The sequence below is a fragment of the Astatotilapia calliptera genome, chromosome 2, assembly GCF_900246225.1.
Source record: "Astatotilapia calliptera chromosome 2, fAstCal1.2, whole genome shotgun sequence".
In the NCBI taxonomy this organism is placed as follows: Eukaryota; Metazoa; Chordata; class Actinopteri; order Cichliformes; family Cichlidae; genus Astatotilapia; species Astatotilapia calliptera.
Window position 1 is genome coordinate 10,478,686 of NC_039303.1, and position 23,094 is coordinate 10,501,779.

At 44.3% G+C, this 23,094-nt stretch overlaps 1 protein-coding gene across 1 annotated transcript in view; it reads left to right on the plus strand.

Annotated features, from left to right (window-relative positions):
• The first annotated feature begins 10,976 nt into the window (after positions 1 to 10,976).
• mgat4b (alpha-1,3-mannosyl-glycoprotein 4-beta-N-acetylglucosaminyltransferase B) overlaps positions 10,977 to 23,094 on the plus strand; it is a 125,921-nt gene continuing 113,803 nt past the window's right edge. The window contains exon 1 of the mRNA XM_026184560.1: positions 10,977 to 11,301. Coding sequence (XP_026040345.1) covers positions 11,205 to 11,301 — 97 coding nt within the window. The 5' untranslated portion in view covers positions 10,977 to 11,204. The remainder of the gene's footprint in view (positions 11,302 to 23,094) is intronic.

Below are 23,094 nucleotides of genomic sequence, written 5' to 3' on the forward strand. Positions count from 1 at the left end.
ACGAAACATGCAAAGTGAAAGTCTGTGATCAAATTTCGGCTTCAGTGTCTCCTCACTGAAGGCTTGATTCTGAAACATCCGCTTTGATGTGGTGCAAAAGTTTTAAAGTAAAAGTAAAGAAGCTGCAGGTGAACAAAAAAATCAAGATTTAGAGAACCACGGAAAATATTAAAGAACAAAATAACAAAGGCTGCAGTGTACCGCACTGCTTCGTTAAGTGACGGCAGTGGCAAAAAGTAACTATGTGTAATTTTCAGCAATTACATCTAGTTACTTACCATAATAAGAGTTGTTTTTTTAAAACACCAAATCAAATGGAACGTATAGTTAAATATTCTGAGCTGGTTGTAGACCATTTTCACATTTAAAAGTTGGTGAGAGATTCTCTCTTTAAGCTTAAGGTGGTTTAATTAAATTCAGTTCATTTGTAAAAGAAGCCAACATCTTAGTAATCTCACAAATACATCTGAGAATCTCTGTCTGTGTTCATCTGTCCTTCTCTTTGCTCTCAGCAAATTCTCATGTTTTGTAGAACAAATGCAAGATTCCAAATGACAGCAGGCAAGGCACTGCTTTAAAAAGACACGAGGACAACATTTAATCTTATTACTGTAGATTTGTTCAGTAAAAGTGAGTTTTAAACCTCAGTCTGGAGCACGTTTCATTCAAGGTGTTAACTCTGAATGACATTACACTGCAGTAAAGGTATTAATGATATGAAGATCTTACATGGTGGAATATGCATCGCTGAAAACAGGAGTGTATTTATTTTAATATTTTAATGACATGTTGTGGGTTGTGTGCATTTGCTTCGTTGGAATAACTGTAGCAAAGGAAGGAGGTGATGACTCCCAGTCAGTAAACTCTGTTTTGCCTCTGAGTTCATAGTTAGATGGCAGAAGTAAGGGGGGGGGGGGGGGGGGGGGGGGGACCTTCATAATGAATTTGCATGCATTCAAACTAAACAGATATTTCCTCTTTTGGTTCCTGGCTCCAGAATTCATGGTCAGCCTCTGACCATGAACCACAAATCAAGCATATGTAAATTAGTGTTAATCCTCGACTGTTACTGGTTTTGTCCATGAACTTACCTGAAACATGAAACACGGCTGCAGTGGAGCTCTGTGTGAGCATTTACTGAGTCCCTGGATTAAAAACTACAGTGTAAACATGATGATTCTGGGTTTTTTAATCACGCCCATCTGATCAGAAATGCCTGAACCTATAAATGTTGACCACAGTGTGTTAAAAGGACTTCCTCTACAATTTCTCTCTATTGTCACAAAACTCCTGAAATTAATTTTGATACTCTGCCCTCTAATGGAGAGGTTACTCCATTGCCTCTCGGCAAGAAGGCTGTGGGTTTGAATCCAGGCATCACCCCACAGTCCAAAGACATGCCAGTCAGCTCAAGTGGTGATTCTAATTTGGCTGTAGGTGTAGATTGTCTCTCTCTCTGTGTTAACCTTGCAGAAAATTAGCAACCTGTCCAGGTGTGTCCCGCCTATCGCCCAGGGACACCTGTATCTATCACCCAAGTGTGCCAGTGAACTGCATAAGCAGAGGAGAATGGATGGATAGATGGATGGATGGATGGATGGATGGATGGATGGAGAGAGTCAAATGAAGGTTGAGCAAAAGTAAAAATAAACGCTCTGAAATATACTTGCTATCTTTGACCACTAGATGTCAGTGTGACACAGTAAAAATGAATGTAGACCACAGAGAGGGTCAAAGGTAGAAAAAAAGAGACGCCCACCTTAATAATTACTTTTGTTTCCTTAACTTTTGTCATAATAATTTCCTACTTTCCACACTTAAACTCTTATGTTGGTGCACTGGTTACACTTTGAAAAAACAGGTTTTATTCAGTGGTTTCACTTTAAAATATATCAAATGCAACACTTACTAATGTGCAACACAGCTCTTCTTTTGTATGGGATTTTCATCTATATGGTGCATGCAAACAGAAATCACATAATAGAGGGTCAAATGCATGTAAGAGATTTGTTTTGAACGGTAACTCATTTCTGGAACTGTGCTTGTTGAGCATGTGGTCATAATCAAACCCCTCGCTGACCTCTGAGGGGCTCACCGGTGATCTGATGGCCCTAAAGATGTTAGAAAAAAGTCCTGAGATGTTAAAGGAAGAACAAATGTTTCAGACTCTGCCCCGTTTCCTGTTCCAGTGATCATGTTATGTTACCTATTAAGAGTTCTTTCTTCCCACCGAGGCACCGCTCAGATGGATTTCATAAACTCACTGGAGGCGTGTTCGGTTAAATCACCATTAGAAATGTTGCTGTGCGCCGAGGTTTCAGCCCAGCGTTGCTGACCGAGCAGCACTGCGATCGTGGGAAACCTCAGCAAAAAAACCCGATGACACTCAACACATCTGTCTGCATATAACCATCTGCAGGCCTCAGATGCAGTTTTTAGCTGACCTTAAATGTGTTTCGCAGACCCATCTCCTCTGCTTGCAGTGCAAAAGTCTTGAGCAACCTCTCTTTTCTTTCTTTTAGCTTACAAGGAGTTTCAGTTTTTAAAGTGGTCTTCATCAGTAGTTCTCCAGGATCTATTAAGGCCTTTCATAGTTATGTATCATCTGTTTTATTGAGAAAGCAATCAATAGTTTTATTTGGACATTAGGTTGCTTTTTCTCTCATTTTCAGTCCAGTCCTTGCACCTCACAATTTCCCTGAGGAAAGTTTGGGTTGTTAAGCCCCTTCAAATTGGAAGTGGCTCAGGACTTTTGCACAGTACTGAATGAGGACTCGTTAAAAAACAAACTCTCATCGACCACTTTTTGTGGTGACCAAAGTACTGGTCATCCTTTCTTTTTCTTCATGAAAGTTTATGACTTTTCCTTATCTGGGGTCATAAACTGGTGTTTAAATATGGACACTTTGATGTGTCCTGGAATGTCTTTGCAGTGTTTGTGTACAGTGTAGATGTTTCAGAGACAGAGGATCTTTCAGAGGCCGAGGACAATGTTATTGATGATCCAGACTGCCAATTGTCCGACGACGAGGAGGATTCTGAGGAGGAGTGTGCCGCCATCTCTACATCAAATGAAAACCAAGGAACGCAGCAATCATAATCCACAGAGGAGACAGGGACATCTGAAGATGATAATATAAAATGTTCATTATCACCACACCGAGGTCAAGGCATGCTGTCATCTTCTAATGCAGGGGTCGGCAATCCTGGGCACGCGTGCCACTGATGGCACGACCATAGGGTGATTTTTCGTTTTTATGGGCCAATGTTTTTTTTGTTTGTTTGGTTGTTTTTAGTAACGGTATAAACAATGAAAGGCGGTGGATTGTCCAGATGCTGGCCGATGTGTAAAAATAACTGAGTAGTTTGGTGGTGGCTGTGGTGGAGCTTCCACAGAAGCAGGTGGATGAGGGAAAGGGGAGGCAGGAAGGGCAGAGACCCGAGGCGGCCGCCGGTCCGAGTGTCAGGTGAACTGAACTTCAGGTAAGAAGTTATGACCTGCAGTCTGTCTGGGTCAGATATAAACCAAGTTTAGGTGGAGTTTATGTTTACTGAACAGGTGATGGAGAAACAGGTTTACCTTTTAGGTGACATGAATGAGTTGAAGGGAAGTTATGAACTGTTTCTGAGAGACAAGTAACACCAGGATCCTTTTCTATGTAGCTGACAGGCAGGGCATTAACAGGGAGAGGGGGGCACAAAGAAATACTTTTCTTTCTTATTCTCATTTACAACGTCTAGCTTTTAATAAAAAAAATATCTGAATCTTACAATCAAAGTTTTTATCTGATGTAAAATGTATAGAAATCATACATATACCAACAAGACAGTGTACACCACTGTCCCAACAGCGTTTGTTTTCATTCAAAGGCTTTATAGTTTTTCCTATAATACCCGGTGGGCCGGGCTCTACTCAAAATGCCTGGGTCGATTTTTTTGTCCCAGTCCATTCCTGGGCACGACACGCAGTGAATTAATCTGAGAAGGTGCATTAAAAAATAAATGGCCAGGCGAGCGGTGCACATCGCAAATTAGCTCGCATAGACACATTAGTTGTGCCTCTTCTTAATGACGGTATCTTAGCTTCCAACCCCAACTACCAGATTCAACTTGTAATTGGCTAAAGATCACTTAGCCTACCGGTGAGAGGGACGTTGCTAGCTGGCAATTTTTTCAAGCGATGTTGAAATTTCCACATTCCGACACTTCAAATGCTTCAGGAGCTCTCCGATCAGCACAGCATCAGCACCGCGGAAATACTCGGATACATCCGTAGACTCGAGACTGAATTCATAATGTGTTTTCTGGACTCTCAGGTGTATGGACCAATGTTTTGTTTTCTGATCAAACCAGAAAGCTTTAATGAGCAGTTGGATTTGTCTCGCACTAACTGGCTGGACAGAGAGGACATCGAAATGCAGCTGATTGAACTGAAAAGCTCTGGAAGCTGGAATCCATAGCTGTGCGTGTTCATGGAGCTTGTATTTTCACCTGCTGGACATCACTACCTGACAAGTTTAACTGTCTTCAGAACATTGCAGAGGCCTTATTAACAGTATTTGGCTCTACATATCTGTGTGAGCAGGTTTTCTCTCATGAGTGTCCTCGGGTAGCCGTCTGAATGCTGGACACTCGGAGATCTGTGTCTCTGAGTGGGAGACCAGAGATCACATTAACATGTGTATCTCTGTATTAACAAACATGCCATATTGGCCCAGTTTATTTTTCTTATCATTGTTGTGAGGAGACAATAAATAGCATTTGTATTTTCTGTTGTACAATTAATTTGCTGTTATTTATTTCTTGTTATGGATAAAAATTCTTTTTTTTGTTTCAAAATAGCTGATTACTATTCACTGATAGCTGCCAACATCTGCTAACAAATATAATCTAAAGTTGTTCTATATAGTGTGTAACTGTTAATATAGAGCGTTATTAAATTGACTTCTGAGGAAATTTTAGATGACACTCATCATCTGAAAGGTTACCGACCCCTGGAGTAGACAATCTTGACAAAGTCATAGCGACATAAAGCTACCAGCACAAGACAGCTTGTTGGCCCTTGGTAATTTTCTACAACATTTTAGATGTGTCTGCTTACAATGCCCCGTGGACTGAAATCAACCAACATTGGAATGCCGGCAAATTGTACTGATGTTGGCTTTTCCTGGAAGAACTGGGCAAAAGTTTTGTCCCTTCCAACATCCAGAGGCGAGTCAGACCAGCTTGACCCCCAGCAGCAGCAGCTGTCATTGAAAAGGTCAAGCGTGCACCATCCAACCAATCTGCAGTGGATACAGGTGTAAAGAAACGGAAGAAATGGACATTAAAACAAGCACTTTTTGTGAGAAATGCAAGAACTGCATCTGCAGAAAGAACACAGTTACATTCTGTCCATCATGTGGACAACATTGAAAATGTTGAGCATTGAAAAATTGAGAAAATCGGGCAAGTTCGAAAGAAATGTGTTTGTAAAGAAGGAAAAACTTTTACTAAATTGTTCTTGGAAATAGTTCCGGAAATTCAAACTGGTGTATGTCTGTGTTCTAAATGTTTATCTAATGGAAAATAAAGTTGCTATTGTTCTATTGCAGTTTTTTGACAATTCTGAGTAATCATTGTGATTTTTTTTTCAACATAATACAAGGGCTAGTCTCCTTCGCTTCCTCCCTACCTCCTCATCACAGAGTCTCTTCCCTGTCTCACTGAATGACGGTTTCCTAAAAGCATTTATTTCTTATCTCATTTCCTTCCTCCTGATGCTTTTTTCCTTCCTCTTTTTCTTTACTCTCTTCCTCAGTCTTTCACGTTGAGTAGTTTATGAGAACGAAACATGCAAAGTGAAAGTCTGTGATCAAATTTCGGCTTCAGTGTCTCCTCACTGAAGGCTTGATTCTGAAACATCCGCTTTGATGTGGTGCAAAAGTTTTAAAGTAAAAGTAAAGAAGCTGCAGGTGAACAAAAAAATCAAGATTTAGAGAACCACGGAAAATATTAAAGAACAAAATAACAAAGGCTGCAGTGTACCGCACTGCTTCGTTAAGTGACGGCAGTGGCAAAAAGTAACTATGTGTAATTTTCAACAATTACATCTAGTTACTTACCATAATAAGAGTTTATTTTATTTTTATTTTTTTTACACCAAATCAAATGGAACGTATAGTTAAATATTCTGAGCTGGTTGTAGACCATTTTCACATTTAAAAGTTGGTGAGAGATTCTCTCTTTAAGCTTAAGGTGGTTTAATTAAATTCAGTTCATTTGTAAAAGAAGCCAACATCTTAGTAATCTCACAAATACATCTGAGAATCTCTGTCTGTGTTCATCTGTCCTTCTCTTTGCTCTCAGCAAATTCTCATGTTTTGTAGAACAAATGCAAGATTCCAAATGACAGCAGGCAAGGCACTGCTTTAAAAAGACACGAGGACAACATTTAATCTTATTACTGTAGATTTGTTCAGTAAAAGTGAGTTTTAAACCTCAGTCTGGAGCACGTTTCATTCAAGGTGTTAACTCTAAATGACATTAAATGGTCCTGGCTCCAGAATTCATGGTCAGCCTCTGATCTTTCACCATGACCCAGAAATCAAGCATATGGGACACCTGTACCTATCACCCAAGTGTGCCAGTGAAGAATGGAGGGATGGAGTGAGTCAAATGAGGGTTGAACCAAAGTAAAATAAACACTCTGAAATATACTTGCTATCTTTGACCGCTAGATGTCAGTGTGACACAGTAATCAAACCCCTCCCGGACCTCTGAGGGGCTCACCGGTGATCTGATGGCCCTAAAGAGGGTAGAAAAAAGTCCTGAGATGTTAAAGGAAGAACAAATGTTCCAGACGTTTCCTGTGTCATTTGTGTTACCGATGAAGAGTTCTTTCTTCCCACTTCTTCGCTTAGATGGATTTCATAAACTAACTGGAGGCGTGTTCGGTTAAATCGCAGTTAGAATTGTTGCTGTGCGTCGAGGTTTCAGCCCAGCGTTGCTGACCGAGCAGCACTGCGATCGTGGGAAACCTCAGCAAAAAAAACCTGATGACACTAAACAGATCTGTCTGCATATAACCATCTGCAGGCCTCAGACGCAGTTTTTAGCATAGTAAATGCTAAAAACTGCAAACTACACATTAAATTACAGCCTGTAAGTTAATGTGTAGTTTGCTTTGTTGGAGCGTGCTTTATATGTTTGACTGATTAAATAAAAAATAAAATAAAATCCTTCATGGGTAACAATCCTGACCACCAGGGGGAGCTGCAGATTAACAAATCCGAACCCAAACCAGGAGTCCCTTTCTGTGCAGTGAGCATGCTCTGACTGCATCCATAGTTCACTCTAACATCTCTCTAATCATCTCTTTCCTGCTCACACATCCTCCTGTACAGCACCTGTACGCCATCCGATGGAGACTCTTTTCCACATAGCCATGAAAGTGCTGACTTTATAGGTGAGCAGACCCAGAAAAAGGCTCTGATGGATGACAGGTGCTCTGCAGTGGGGCAGGTAGAAACTTAAAAAAAAGCGAAACCCAGCAAATCTCACTTGATATCATGGGGTTCAAGCCTAACTGCAAAGAATAACCGAAGATCTTTGTCTTTACACAGAACAACGTTACACGATGATTCCTGAAGTTCTTATCAGAGTCTGACAAATACAAGCAGTGTGACTCAGGTTTGAAGTCAGACGTGATGTGTTTCTGTAAGACAGTGTCAGCCTTATTCCAACAGCCTGATGGTATTTAAAACACTGAATTCACACCAGGCTCAGCTGCAAGGCTTACAGTAGAGGCTCTATGTTAGCCTCAGATCTCTGTGTACAGGCTTAGAGAGCAGTTCACTGACTTTAAATTTGTTCGGAGCCAGCCAAAAGGAAAGGACAAAGAATAAAAGATCTAAGAATCTCTCAAAACCCACCAGAGAACCAGTCAGTGCCTTCCTGGTTATTTTCCAGGAAACAGCTTCTGTAGTTGGTGAGTTTTATCGTGAACATAACCTGTTCCAGAGCAGGTTAGGCCTGCAGCATTAGTTACTATTGCGATGTACCACCTTTGAAACACTGAAAACCAGGATTAAGATGACATTAAACTGAGATTAAACCAGGATTGAACCAGGATGGTGCTTCACCTGCACTGAAGCTCACAGTTTTACTTTGAAAGGATAACTCTCATGGTTTTTCATCAGTTATTCACAATTCTTCTCATTTACCATTTTCCCAACTGAGTCTGTCCTCACACAGAGATGTGGTTCGTTCTGTTTCATGTCTGTTTTCCAGACATGAATGAGTATAAAAGGTTTACAGTTCTCCGTGATATCGGGATGCGTTTACATCTCTGTGGCTGGGGATCCAACCTGCTTTCACCTGTTCCTGGTCGTAGCAGCTCAGTTGTCTTTTAGCACACCTTCAGCTCCAGATTAAACCTTTTTGCATACTAAAAAAACCACAAAAAACAGCAAATGAAACATTTCTGCTTCACAGAGAAAATAATCAACCTGATATCGACTCTGGTCTCAGACTATCAAGTTTTTTTATTGGACATTTGGTTCACGTTCTGAACAAACTTGTGTTCTTTGTTGTATTTCTACGTTCTCATCCTCCTGCTGCCTTTGTCTCCCTTCTTTCCTCTTCCTTGTGTGCCTCCTGTGCCTTGTTTTGGTCAAAACCCATGCTTTTGGGGTTCAAAAATGAGCCATTAATAAGGAAAAACAGGCCTAACCCTCACAATTTTCCTCACTAACTAATGCTTTTATTGTGAAGTAATCTGCACCTGTGACCAAACATCCACCTGTAACACCTCAGTGATTGATGAGGCTTGCGTCTGTCGTTCCCATAATAAGCTGAATGGACGTCTGATAAATGCACGCAGCACAAAAAGTATAGACACACCCCTCAGCAGGCTTCCTGAAGCCGACCAATCAGAAGAAAGTGGGCTTGGATGGAGTTTCAGTGTGTGTCTGAGTAATGGCTGTGGCTGTCGGAGCGTTAGGATGCACTGTTACAAACAGCTTGAATCTGCTTGTGTTTTTTTGCGTATAAATTCTGCTGCATGCTGAGTTTCCTCTCTTCCCCCAGCTCAGCGTTATGAAGCCCCGGTGCAGCTGAATCAATACGCAGGGCAGCGTGCTCAGTGAGATAATAAGTGAACTCGGAGAGAGAGGTCAGGGCTCTGAGATGTCCTTGTGGGGAGTACTTTTGTCTTTTCTGTCAGGTGAGAATCTTTTCTGGATTTCATTTTGTTTTAATCGATAAAATTTCATCCTTCTGGATGCTCTGACCATACTCTGCACTGAGCATCAGTTTAATTCTAGCTTTACTTCTTCTGTTGTGTTTGTTGTAACCTCTGCTGCCCTCTCTGCCCGGTCTGTCTTGAAACAGAGATCTTAAAGCTTTAATGGGGAGATGATTGTTTTGTGAGGAGCTGTGTGACCGGGCCGCTGGGCTTCATCTGTTTATACTGAGGTTTCTACCGTCGCACTGCGGCGAGCTTTGACTCAAGAGAGAAGGGTAATGTTTCAGCCATGTTTGCTGGGAACTTTAACTTCAGAAATATGTTGGCTGGAAATGAAAAAGACCATCAGCTGATGGTTGCTGCAGGCTTGCTTGTTGTTCCTAGAGTATTTCAAAGTAGAATGGGAGGCAGAGCCTTCAGTTTTCAGGCCCCTCTTCTATAGAACCAGCTCCCAGTTTGGATTCAGGAGACAGACACTATCTCTAATTTTAAGATTAGGTTTCAAACTTTACTTTTTGCTAAAGCATATAGTTAGGGCTGGATCAGGTGACCCTGAACCAAAGTTATGACTGTTGGCTAAAACTAAATGTGAAAAAACATTTTAGTTACCTAAAACAGGGACGTCAAACCCTTTGACCATACATGGGCCACTAAATAAAACCTCACTTTCTGTCACTGTGAAGAAGTTTAACTACTTAATTTAATTTAACGAGATCCACATCTTAAAAAGAAGCCAATTTCAACAACATGTCTCAGTTTTTCCAGCACGACTGTTTCCCTTTAATTTTATAAAAAAGAAATGTGTAAAATTTCTAGAGAAAATTCTAGCAGCTCATTGCCCAGACTGTCCTCTAATTATAACACAGAAAGTTTCTGTTAATTCACACAAAATTCTTTTTTTTTTTGGAACAATAAAAAAAAAAGTTCTAATTAGCAGTGAAAAAACTGGAATTTTCATTTTATTAAAATAAATAAATAAAAATCTATTACTGAACAGCTTCAGTGTGGCTGTTGGACACCCCTGAACTGAAAAACAAATAAAAACTGGACTTTTAATAAAATCGAATATAAATGAAATGATTTTGTGAACTTTGAAAACAAAACGGAGGAAACATCCTGAGTAATAATGTTATTTCAGCTTGCCTTGATGGACGTCCCTAATGAAAAAAAAACAAAACACAATCATAATAAATAAATAAATAAAATGAAAAGAAGCATTTTCAAATGATCAAAACTATACTGAGACAAAAAAAAAAATCCATTCTGGAAACTCAATGAAACTGAATAAAAGACAAAAAGTCCAAATGAAATAAAATAAAACCTACATTAACTCTCTAACGCTCTTCAGTAAAGCTGCTAACGGCTCCGTGATGCATGAGGATTTGTTTTTGTTTTTTTTTAACTCAATTGATGATCATTTGTTTTGTGTTGGGCTGTTTCCTGTTAACGGAGAGTTCTTCCTCCCCGCCGTTGCCAAGCCCTTGCTCACAGGTCACTGCCGGAGTCATTTTCAGGGGCCTGAGGTCGTGCTTTAGTGAATAAAGCTGAACTCTGAGCCTCTCCCCGGGACGCCGGCGCTTTGAAGTAACGCCGGGTGGAAACTCCCTTTCAATCCGTTACATGAGTCATTACGTAAGACACGATGAAGCAACCCGACGTGTTTACGATGATTCTGCCTGTGAGGAAACCACCGGAATAACTCCGAGCTCCGGAGAAATTCAGACCTCTGACTCCCTCTCTCTCCTCACGTCTCTCTACCTGGTTGTCTCCTCCCCCTCTCTCCCTCCCTCCCTCTCTCTCCCTCTCCTCAGTCTCTCCGCTGCTGCTAAAACAGCAACAGCTCCGCCCGTCTCTCCGTCTCCCTCCGTCTCTGTGGCTCTCTCCGTCTACCTGTCTCCGCCTGCCTCCCCCTTTCCCTCCATCCAAGCGCTGCCCTGCTCCCCCCTCTCGGTGCGGACATGCTCCCGGGGCTCCGGAGATGAGGCTCCGAAATGTCTCCTTCCTGACGGTCTTGTTGTTCGGGCTGTGCGGGCTGGTCTCCCTGTCCTGGTACACCGCCTTCAGCAGCTCCAGAGGTAAGAGCCGGTGTGTCCCGGTGTGCGCATCTGCGTGTGTGCGCGCGTGCACGTGTGTGTTGATGACGTGTTTGTTTAGGGGGAAAGAGAGTGGAGGGGAGGCGGGGGGTCGTTTGGTTTTGGATGTTGCAGGAAAAAAACGCATGATGGTGTGCTGATGCGAGGCTGGAGGTGCAGGGAGCGCTCGGTTTGAGACGCATCACGTGCCAGCTGCAAGAGGAGAGGGTCCACGAGAGGGGAGGGCCGGGAGGGGGGATTTTGTTGCAGAAAGCGTGAGGGCAATGAGGGGAGCGCTTGTGCCTCCCCGCCAAGCAGGGGAGTCCGGGTCCAGGATGAAATGATGGTGGGTGGGTGTGGGGGGGCTTTTTCATTAGGAGAGGCAGAAGGGGGCGCTCGGTTTGCTATAAGAAGACGGGGGCGGGGAGGGGGCGGGGCGTGAATAATGTTTCAGAGACTGTTTGATTTTGTTGTACTTTCAATTTTGAAATATGTGAAGGCGACCTATAGGATCTAAGGGGGCGCTTGGTTTGTGATGTGCCACGTGCCAGAGGTAGAAAAAGAGGGGAGAGTAGAAGGGGTAGGTTTGATTTTTGTTGCAACCCCTCTCTGTGTTTCAGAGAGGATGCTTTGCAGGTGAAGGAAACTCCAGAGCATAAGGAAAGGAGCGCTTGGTTTCCTATGCACCACATGCCAGCTCAGGTTGGAGATGGAGGAAAAGAGGGGGTTTCATTCAGGTTACATGGGGTGCATGCATACACCACATACAGGTGTAGTAGGGCACTGCGGGAGAGGTTGGTTTGATTTAGTTTCAGCTTTATCTTTCCTGAACGTCGAGGTTAAAGGAAGAGATAATGAAGGGAGCGCTTGATTGATTGATTTATCCCTCAGCTGAGAGATGAGCTTCCAGGTGGAGGACAGTGGAGGGTTGGTTTGAGTTGATTACAGCTTCACTTTGTGCTTTTAGATAAGGGAAGTGTTTGATTTCAGACACATGACACACCAGATTAAGTACAGTTGGGAACAGAAGAACATCAGTTGAAGCTCCTGCTTCCGTGGTATATAGGAGAGCGCTTGATTTGTGAGGTCACACCGCAATCTCAGAGCTTCAGACTGAGGAGGAAGAGCGTGCTGGATGCTGGAAAGGAGCACTTGCACCATGTACCAGCTCAGGTTGGAGGAAAAAAGGGGTTTATTTCATTGAGAGGAGGAGTTGGTTTGATTTATTTACAGGTCTGTCTCCAGTTCGAGTAAACCTTAAAGCTTTTGCATGCAAGAGGAACGGGTAAAGAAGGGAGCACTTGATTCTTTTTTTAGGCTCCTGGAACCCCTGAACTGGATAAGTGGAAGTAAATGGATGGTTGGATGGATGGGTGGGGTTCCAGATGGAGGACAGTGGGCTTGGTTTAATTTTGTTTCAGCCCCGCCTTGCACTTTGTGGAAAACAACTACTCACACCTGCCATCTGACAGCTTCAGAATGAGGAAGGACAGAGCTTTGGATGCTGGAAAGGAGCGCTTGTTTTCTATCTGATGTGGAAATGAGAGGTGGGGTTGGTTTGATTTAGTTGTGGTTACACTGATGCTGTGTTTATTTGTGCAGGAGCAGAAAAATGTGACGATGATGATGAAAGTTTGGACTGAAAGTCTGCCAGAGTCGAGCCTCAAGTTAAAAGAGCGCTTGGTTTGTTGTCCATCATGTGCTAGAAGAGAGAAAGAGAGAGTGAAAGGTGGGTGGTGGTAGGTGAAGTGGAAGTACAGCTGGTTCAGAGGTCAGAGGAAGGAGCGCTGTGAGCTGAGGTGATGGCATGTTTGTGAGGAGGTGCGTTTGGTTTATACTGGGGGTGAGTAGACTGATCTAGGGGTTGCTTAAAAAAAAAAAGGGACAAAAACAAAGCGGAGATTAACACACACACGCAGGCCTGGTGTGTGTGTGTGTGTGTGTGTGTGTGTGTGTGTGTGTGTGTGTGTGTGTGTGTGTGCACGTAGTTATTAACCTGTGGGTGTTTGCTCCCAGGAGCTCTGCAGGCTCAGCTGTCAGCTGCAGCTGTGGGTCCACAGGAGCGCTTGGATCGAAACTCCCTCCAGCCTGCAAGAGGGGTGGAGTTTGAGATCAGTATCTGCTGTGAAAGGAGTGCTCAGTTTGCGATTGGTCTCACATGATCTTTTCTCTGGCGTGAGACCCTCTTTGGTAAAAGGGGGCGCTTGGTTTGCGATACAGTGCAGCAGCTTTCCAAACAGCTGGAAGCTCAGCATCTGTACGCTTGCTTTTTATCACGGCGCACACTGGTGGGTGGGCGTGAGACTAAGGGAAGCAGTCGTAGTTTTGCTCGTCATGGATCGTCTGCTTTCGTGAACACCACGGGTGTTCTCCTTGTTATTTCTGTTTTAGCTCATAAGCACGGTGTGGTGATAGGACGCTGGTGCAGAACTTGGCATCTGGTCAGAAGTTAGAACCACAGCTGGACGGATTCGTGCAAAATGAAAGAGCTCACACTGGATTGATGCAAGGATAGTGATGGTTACACCCTCGTCCAGTATAGACAATGTTTGTCGTATCACAAGACATAAAGTCGTCTACAAACTCGTCCACATCAGGACTTTTGGAGGAAACAACAACTTTAATCTCAACATGAACAATCAGCAGACATATCTGGTGATTTAAACAGCTGATAGTCAGTCAAAGAGGCCACGGCCCTAATACCGCAAACTTACTATAAATGAAAAACGTGAGTTATAAAATAGATTCTCACCTGTGCAGGTGTTATGAAGGATTCAATTATCTACAGAGACCAACCAGTCTGTGTGTCAGGCTGTAAACATGTTTATTTTTGCACATTCTGCACCACATCTCTGTGCGTTCATCATTTGTTTGAAGCCAGCTCACCTCCTGCAACCACTTTTTCGAAAATACGCACTTCTTTTGCAGTTCGGACTCCTTCTGACATTTCTTTGGAGGAACACCAAAGTAATTGCTTAAAGGAGCTTGCTTCTTCGACATCTTTGAGAGTTCTAAACAAATGTCTGTCCTCCTCCAGAAAATCTTATGTATGCAAACGTGCGTTGCAACTGCTTATCCGGTGCGCGTCTTTTATTTTGACAGCGAATGCACACCTGCGGACCACTTATGTGCACCCCTGGATACATCAGTCCGGACGGTCACGCTGAACAAAGCTTACGACCTTCAGAAGACTGAGTGCCAACTCATTATGAGCACATTTGCAGTAAATGTATGAAAATGATTATAACCACTTATTTTAGTAAAAGAAATCAAACATTTTCAATGCTAACCATGGGGACTGACTCACTGCTGGAGCCTCCGGTGGACAGTAGAGGAACTGCAGCTTTAGGTTCCTTCACTTTGCACTTCGTGTAAACATCAGTTTTTGGTGTTTCTGTGTCTGACGTGGACAGTTTGCAGTTAGTGGGGCCTTAAGCAGAATTTGATGCGGTGCCTCCACCCCCAGCTAAACCCACCACCTTTATCCCGCCTTTCGTTCCTGTTTCCTTTCAGCCTCAGAGGGATTTTAAATTCTTCTCTAAGTGTTTGCAGTCAGCTGACAAGCACTGACAGTGAGCGTGACCTCGGCTCCGACAGCCGCTGACGCCTCGGGCCGGCTGAGAAAACACGGAGCGATCCTTTAAATGTGCGCAGCTGCGCTTTCATGTACTTTCACTTTGATTTGAATTGAGGAGAAGAGTGTGTGTGTGTTTGTTTATGTGTGCGTGTATGTGACACTTGTAGTATCAGAGAGTCAGACATGTTCAGATCCGTCCGTTCGGCTTCAACGTCTCTGATCTGTTTCAGTTTTTTCCCTGAATCTGAACAAACACACACACACACACACACACACACACACACACACACACACACACACACACACACACACACACACACGCACTGGGTATTCAAACCCTGTGGGAACATCTAACTGACATGATGCTTTCCCTAACCCCTTACCCTAAACCTAACCATAACCAAATGTCACCCTGTCACTAAAACCACATTTTGAGTCTCAAAAATGCCTTGAAACTTGTAGGGACCAAAATCCTGGTCCCCACAAGTATAGTAAACTTCCAGTTTTTGGTCCCCACAAAGATATCAATACACGCTCACACAAACACACATACACATGGTTTGAACCACTGACACACTTCACTCTGACACACAACACACATCTTCTTCTTCTTCTGGACTTATTTTAGTTGCACTAAAAAATATTTTAGATTGGTTTATTTTCTTTTTTATCTTTAGTAATATTTTTAAACGTTGACGTGTTTGGCATGAATTAAATGTGCGTATAGTTTCACTTTCTTGCCTTGCTGTTAATAACTGAGTGATCAGGTTTGAATGTCACAACTGTGTCATCGTTGAATTTATGGACCTTCAGGAGCTTTAGCTCTCCAAACAAAATCATCTCAAACATAAAATTCATTCACACTCTCTTCAGCGATGTTCTATTGTGGCACATTTTCCATATTTTCCATATTTTTCAGATTTTAGTAATATATTTAAATTTCGATGAAGAAAATATGTGATTTTTTTAAATTAGATTTGGTTCATTTTATATATTTTTTTCATGCTGTGAATGTTTTTGACCTACATTTTTAGATTTAGATATTTTGGGGAAATTTCACAGATTTTTCAGATGAGTTATTTATTTATTTTGGTAAATAATGAACAACTTTTAGACATTTTTTTTCCTTTCCTTTTCTTTTCTTTTCTTTTCTTTTCTTTCCTTTCCTTTCCTTTTTTTTTTTTTACTTGGGGAAAATTTTACTGATACGCTTCATAAATTTTATATTTTTTTATAAACCTTTTGTCATATTACATTATTTCGTATGTTATTTACAACACTTTGGGAAAATCTTACAAACATTTTATAATATATATATATATATATATATATATATATATATATATATATATATATATATATATATATATATACACATTTTACTGTTTTGATGCCAAAACCTTGATTAGACCTGAATTTCCGATGAATCACACATTGCTGTGACTCATCCATCCTTCTGATGTGACACCTCCACACGCATGCGCACACACACACACACACACACACACACACACACACACACACACACACACACACACACACACACACACACACACACATCTCCATCCTTTCCAAATGAAGGCATGTTTTTGCTGCAGAGTGGAGATTGATTCACACACTGATGGCAGTTAACCATTGTGTGTGTGTGTGTGTGTTGTAGCACTCAGGGTAAATTAGTCCAGTCAGTGGAGCTGCAGAAAGAGGGTGCAACTCCTTGTTGTTAGTCTGCACTATACGAAGAAACTTAGCGGCCCGCTCTTCGTTCTCCAAACAGTGATCGATGATCGTACGGGTTTTCCTCACTAGGTTCGGGGTGGAGAGTAACTTGCACTCCAAGCGGTAGCCTCGGAACGCTTCCGAGGCGTCCTCAACTATGTCGGATAACGATTCGTAGCACTCGGCTATGTCGTGCCTGTACGCTTCGAGTTTCTCTAGGCTCATGTTCGCGATCCAAGCTTAGCCTTAGAAAGCTTGTGATGACTACTCGTTCCTGGTCGGCTACTGTGTCTCAGCTGGCTACTTATCTCAATCGGCTACTCGTGCGACGGCTGTATAAGGCTGATGCCGTCTACTAGCCGCTGGTATATCTGGATTATGGAGCAGCTTGTGTGTAAATCCCAGTCGGTCGCTGTAGCCAGGTCGGCTGGGTAATGTAGCCAGGTCGGCTGGGCCAGGTCGGCCGGGTAATGTAGCCTGGTCGGCCGGATAATGTAGCCGGGTCGGCTGAATAATGTGGCTGGGTAGGCTGAATAATGTGGCTGAATAATGTGGCTGGGTAGGCTGCATAATGTATCCAGGTCGGCTGACTAAGTCGGCCGGTGCCGTAGATCGGCCACCTTGTTATTTTGGAGTAGGAGTGGGGGCTTTAGGTGTAACATATAGTGCTTTAGGTGTAACATATAGTGGTTATATGTATAATAAATAACATATCACACTGAGCAAAGTGATCGTGTTCGTTTATTATTTTTCATTGTTTCAAATACACACAAAGAGCAAAGAGCATTGTGACATGGCAACAAACATACACAGTTTCACAGCGGTACAATGATCCACGTGTGTTGAATACATAACATGGCCTACAAACGAATGTCATTTCTTGTCAAAATATTTCAACAGTGTACCTTTGCTATTGCTCACACGGGTACGTTTCGCGGCGGGCTCGCCATGATCAGAATGTGTTGCGAGGGGTGGTCGGTCAGAGCAAGGTTGCAGTGTTTGGCTGACATCGATTGTTTTTGCCAGCGACTCTAAATATTTGATCATGACGCTACTTTGAGGACCAGGGCACGGTTTTTCTTTTCTGCGCACGGCTGACATAGTGGCCACGGTGTCACAGGGGCAATCGGCGTTTGTAGTTACACCCTCGACCCGGCTCACATAGCAACGATGTGTCCACAAAAGTCCACGCTGTCCTCTAGAACACCGTCGGACTCTACGGGTGCCACTGGGTCTTCCGCAGGGCGATGTAAATCCACAGCAGCGTGGTCGATGTACTCGTCTTCGATGTACTCGTCTTCTGTAGGGGTACTCGTCTTCTGTAGGGGCGCTCGTTCTTCGGCGTTTAATCTCTGGAGACTTACACGCACTGGACCCGTCGTCCGTGCTTGAGCTCAGTCTTGGGCGTTTAATCTTTGGAGACTTGCACTTGCTCTCGGGATTACTGGCGTCCGAATCCGAATGAAAAGAAGGTGACTTTCTCCGACGCTTGCCTGGACCTTTCGCTCGATCGCCCTTGTGCTGCTTCTTCCTGCTGGTTGTTGTCTTACGGCTTAAGCGATCAATCGGCGTTTCCTTTACCTTTCTAGGTGGTGACTTTGTAGGAGACTTTGCGGGCGACTTGCTAGTGAACTTTGCACTTGTCGTCGGTCGATCGTCACCATCAGTGTCATCTTCATCGCCGTGGTGTTTCATAACACAAGTGCATCGTCGTTTTTCTATTCTCGCCGGGGCGGGTTCCTCCTCCTCCTCGGAGTCAGAGGAAAATAACGCGCCTTTATGCACACCAGAGTGTTCGGGGATGTCGTGGTCCGACTCAGCGTCAGAGTCGTCAGCGCGACGGCGGCGGTCAATTCGACCGAAGGCTATCTGTTTCACAGGGCCGCAAGCGTCAGAGTCACTCTCTACGATGCTGTAATCGTCCTCGCTCCTGTCGTCAATGAAGTCGTCCTCCAAGTCGTATTGATCTAGACGCTTGTCATCATCGTATCTGCCCGACAATTCATCCTTGTCATACTCCTCCGTGGCCAGCAACTCTTCGCCTTGGGCCGCTGTGTAATCGTACTCCCCTTCTTCTTCGTCCTGGCCAGATTCCTCATCGGCGTCATCCTCGCAGCTCATTGCTTCCTGGCAAAGCAATTCTTCTCTGTCAGCGTTGGAGCGGGACGTTTTGTTGGCTCTCCTTTTCTTGCACTGATCACGGTCCACCAGCGTGGTCTTTGTTGCGAGTGTACGCGCAAAAGCTCGTTTGCCTTTTCTTGCCTCGGATGAAATTGTGGCCTTTGTTGCGGGTGCACGCGTGAAAGCTCGTTTGATTTTGCTTATCCAGTTTTTGGTCGATATGGCGCCCAAGCGGTCGATCAGAGCCAAACTCAGTTTATCTTGTAAACCGTGGGCGTTCAGCTGTTCTACCACGATGGGATTGCTAGACACCCATTGTTCCAACACCGAACTGTATTTCTCGTGCAGCAGCGTTTTCTCCAAGCCGAGAACTCTGCACACAGCTTCTCGTCTTGTGTTATCTGCGTACAACCAAGCTGCGCTTTGTAATAGAGTCCCTATGTTTCTGACCCACGTGCCCAAAGGGGGGTTGTCAGGCACGATCATAGAAAAGCACCAGGGTTTTTGGGACGGTGATACCGGTCCGGTTGCGACGTCGACGTCGCGTCTCGACGCTTTTTCTGACCTAGGCGAGGCAGATCCGACTGAGACGTTCGACGCTTTGCGGTTGGAGTTACCGTCGTCCGGCGGCGTGTTGCTGTTGTCGTCGTTGTCGTCGTCGTTGTCGTCGTCGTTGTCGTCGTCGATATCGTCGGCGGTCTTGGTGTTCTTCTTCAGCTTGTTCATTTTGTTGTGGTACACCCTCAGGTTGTGGAAGAGCACTTTCATGTTGCTATAATCTCTGCCTCTAGCAGTGTCTTTCGGAGCCGGTGTGTCTTTTATCAGCTGTTGCCACTTCTTAAAGGTGTCGTTTATGTTGTGGGTGCCCAAGTTCCTGAACAGGTCTCTCGTTGCATGCCTTTGCGCTTTGTTGATGACACCGCTGTTCGACGCTCTAATCCGCCTGTCGATGCTGGCCAGGGCGCGCCAGTCTTCCTTGAACTGTTGCTGCAGTAAAGCAATGTTGTTCCTATGAATCTGCGCGCGATACGCGCTGTCTTCGTTGTACCACTCGTAGGCTCGAACGTAGTGATTGGCTTTTTGCGTATTACACAATAACAGCTCTGCAACAGCAAACGCATTGGGCACCCTGTCGTCCATTAGCTTGATGCCCAGATCCACTATCTCGCACATTATCGGATCTTCGATCGCGCAGGCCACGTGTTTTGGGGTGTAGTTACACCAGTTGCTGGTGGGAGGGCTCACCCGTTTTAGGAACGCGGTAAGCGCAGGATTGGTTATGTCCTGATGCAACTCGGGTCCGGCCAGGAAAGTCTCTCTGCCGCTGAGCTCGTTTAGCAGTGTGTAGCAACACTGCAGCAGCTCTCCGCTACCTTTTACGCAGGAGTGTTTCAAGGCCCTGCAAAAGCGTGCGGTGGTAGATATGTATAACGTTCGCTTGTCCTTCTGCTGGTCGCGCAACGAAACCACCGGTGTCATGTTACCTCGCTTACGGCTCACCACGCGTGCCGTGCGTCTGAAGTACACAGTTTTGGCCACGCCGGCGTGACACGTGAATCTCGACAGATCGCATATCACGTCCACGTCCGAGAAACAGTCCACGCTTCCCGGTCGTTTACTGACTTGCAGGTCAGCTGACTCAGTGTCCAGTACACAACACATGGGTTCCACATCAGCAATGGTGTCTCCGGTTTCCCCACACGTCTGCGTAGCAGACGTTCTGTCATTGTCCTCTCCGCTGCGTAACAACTGCATCGGTTGTATGTGCTTGAACGATGGAGTGAGAGCATCTGGATGAGTGGGGACTTCTAGAGACATGTCCCAGAACTCATATCTATCGCCCGTTATGTCCTTTAACAGGTTTAAGCTTTGGACACCCGGCACGATTAGGACCTGCTGCATGAAATAAGCAGCGCTCCCGCTCATCAAATTCACCGTGTACGTGCCCAACATCGATCTGGGCTTGTCACAGAACCGTAGCTCTAACTCCTTGTCCGTTTGGGACCACATTGTCACGACCGGTATGACAACGCGGTCCTCTGCGACGGACTTCAACGCTGTAGAGGGTATGTAAAAGAGGGTGTAGTTTTTCAAAGCCAACATTAGCTGTTTCATACCGGCCCTGTCTTCGGTTGACATACATTCTAAGCCATCGGCTCGCAAGTCCATAATATCCATCAAAGCAGTCAAAAGCGACTTGGAAGGGTTTTGTTTGAAACGGCCGATGTCTTCGATCACCATGTCTCTGACGATTTTCCGTGTCGTCTTGTGTTGAAACGCTTTGCTTTTCTCGGATAACATAGACTCTTTCACTGTCATGGCTTCGGCTACCTGGTCGAATAAACCAACGGTGTCGGTGCATGTGAACGCCCGACTGTCCTTTTGTTCATCTGAGTACCAGGCAGGCTTGTCGGTCACCACGAACTGCATATTCGTCCCGTGTGTGAGTGCTCTGATGTACAAGGGAAAGCAATGCCCCTGCTTTATGTTCTCGCTCCAACCGACCCACAGCTCCAACATTCCCGACCTGCAGTTCCAACGTTCCCGACCTGTAGTTCCAACGTTCCCGACCTGCAGTTCCAAAGCCCCCGACCTGCAGTTCCAACGCTCCCGACCTGCAGTTCCAACGCTCCCGACCTGCAGTTCCAACGCTCCCGACCTGCAGTTGGTTTTATTTTCGGGCTGCTGCAGCTGAATGTGTATGATTGCCTCTCTCTCACATGCACACGCAAAGACAGACAGACACACACAAACAAACCCGCACAGATTGGATTACAGTGTAGCAGACGACTCATAGTGATTAGATGACGCATCAGATTCGAAGTGAACATGTTTTGTCTTGTCCTCAGGACACACACACACACACACACACACACACACACACGGACAAACACACACACACACACACACACATCCTGCCTGGCATTGTTCAGCAGTGACAACCTTGGCTTTTACTTTCCTCTGTTCAGTTTGTTTCTGTTTCTAGAACTGATCCAAACGTCTGTTCAGTTATTCTGGTTTAATCGTTCTCTGTGTGTGTGTGTGTGTGTGTGTGTGTGTGTGTGTGTGTCTTCCATATAAAATATAGCCTGAAAGTGAACCATTAATGGCATCAGAAATCACGATTTTCTGTATTGATTAACCTGTCCTTCAGTTTGAAGGAGAAAGTCAATTAAAAGGTGTGTGTGTTTCTCATGTGTGTGTGTGTGTGAGATCAATAACAGATGACTGAGCGTCATTTGTTCAGACTCTGTTCAGCTTTGCATGATTCACAGTTCAGAATAATCCTTCTTGTCTTTGTCTGTCTGCATCAGCCTCCAAGTTCAGCTAGAAACATTTTAGCTCCTCCTCCTTTAAGTACTCTCTCTTCTTATTGGCCGCCCCTTGCAAACGCATAACAGTGGGGCTTCTATGCTTGATGTGACTATATTAGGAATATCCCTCCTTATGGCATCATGCAGATCCAAGAGTAGAAAAAACTGTGCTACACTGAGAGTTTGGAGCATCTGCAGCCTGAGCTCTGAGCTCACAGTGTGAAAGCAGAACAGCTTTAAATGTAATGACGTGTCCTATCTGCAGGTGATGGTTCTGGTTCTGGTCACGAGGTGGTTCCAGCTTTAAAGATGTGAAGTCTGGTGACAGATTAAAGGAAAATGTAGTTTCCGTGGTTTGATGGAGCTGCTGTTGTCAGTCAGAAAACCAGAGAAGAAGAGGAGACTCCTCTCTTTTTCCTCGTTGGTGTTTATCTTCCTATTCTGACTTCCTGTCTTTCAGCTTCCTCTCCTTCTGCTTCCTTCCATCATTTATTGCTTCCTATGTCTATGTTTCCTTTCCTTATTTCCTCGCTCTTCCTCCTCTTCTCTGGCTTTAGTGTAGTAACGAGAGAGAGGATGTTTGACAGTGTGATCAATATGAGAACTGAGAGTCTAAGTGTGTGTGTGTGTGTAATGTGAGCTCCAGATTAACTGTGTGATCTGTTACACAAGCTGCAGTTTGAGGTGTCAGTCACACTGTTAACGGCTGTAGCTGTGTGTGTGTGTGTGTGTGTGTGTGTGTGTGTGTGTGTGTGTGTGGGACAAACTTTATCGGTTTATAATCTGTAGGTAAACTCGATCTCACTCACACGGTGTCACTGTTTAAAATTTAAATGCTGATAATAATCAGAGGTCACACATGTAAGAATACGCCGAAGAAGGTAGTCCCTGACCGAAGCTCTGTTTCCTGAAGAGCTCAGCAGGAGGCCTGATGCTGATCGACAGCAAACATTTGAAGCTTTTTCCCGTTTACTGTTTGAGCCGATAAACTTCAGAATAGAATTTGGTATCACAGCCAGCGGTATCTGTCTTTGGTACTCAACTCGTTTTGAGATTATGGATTGAAAA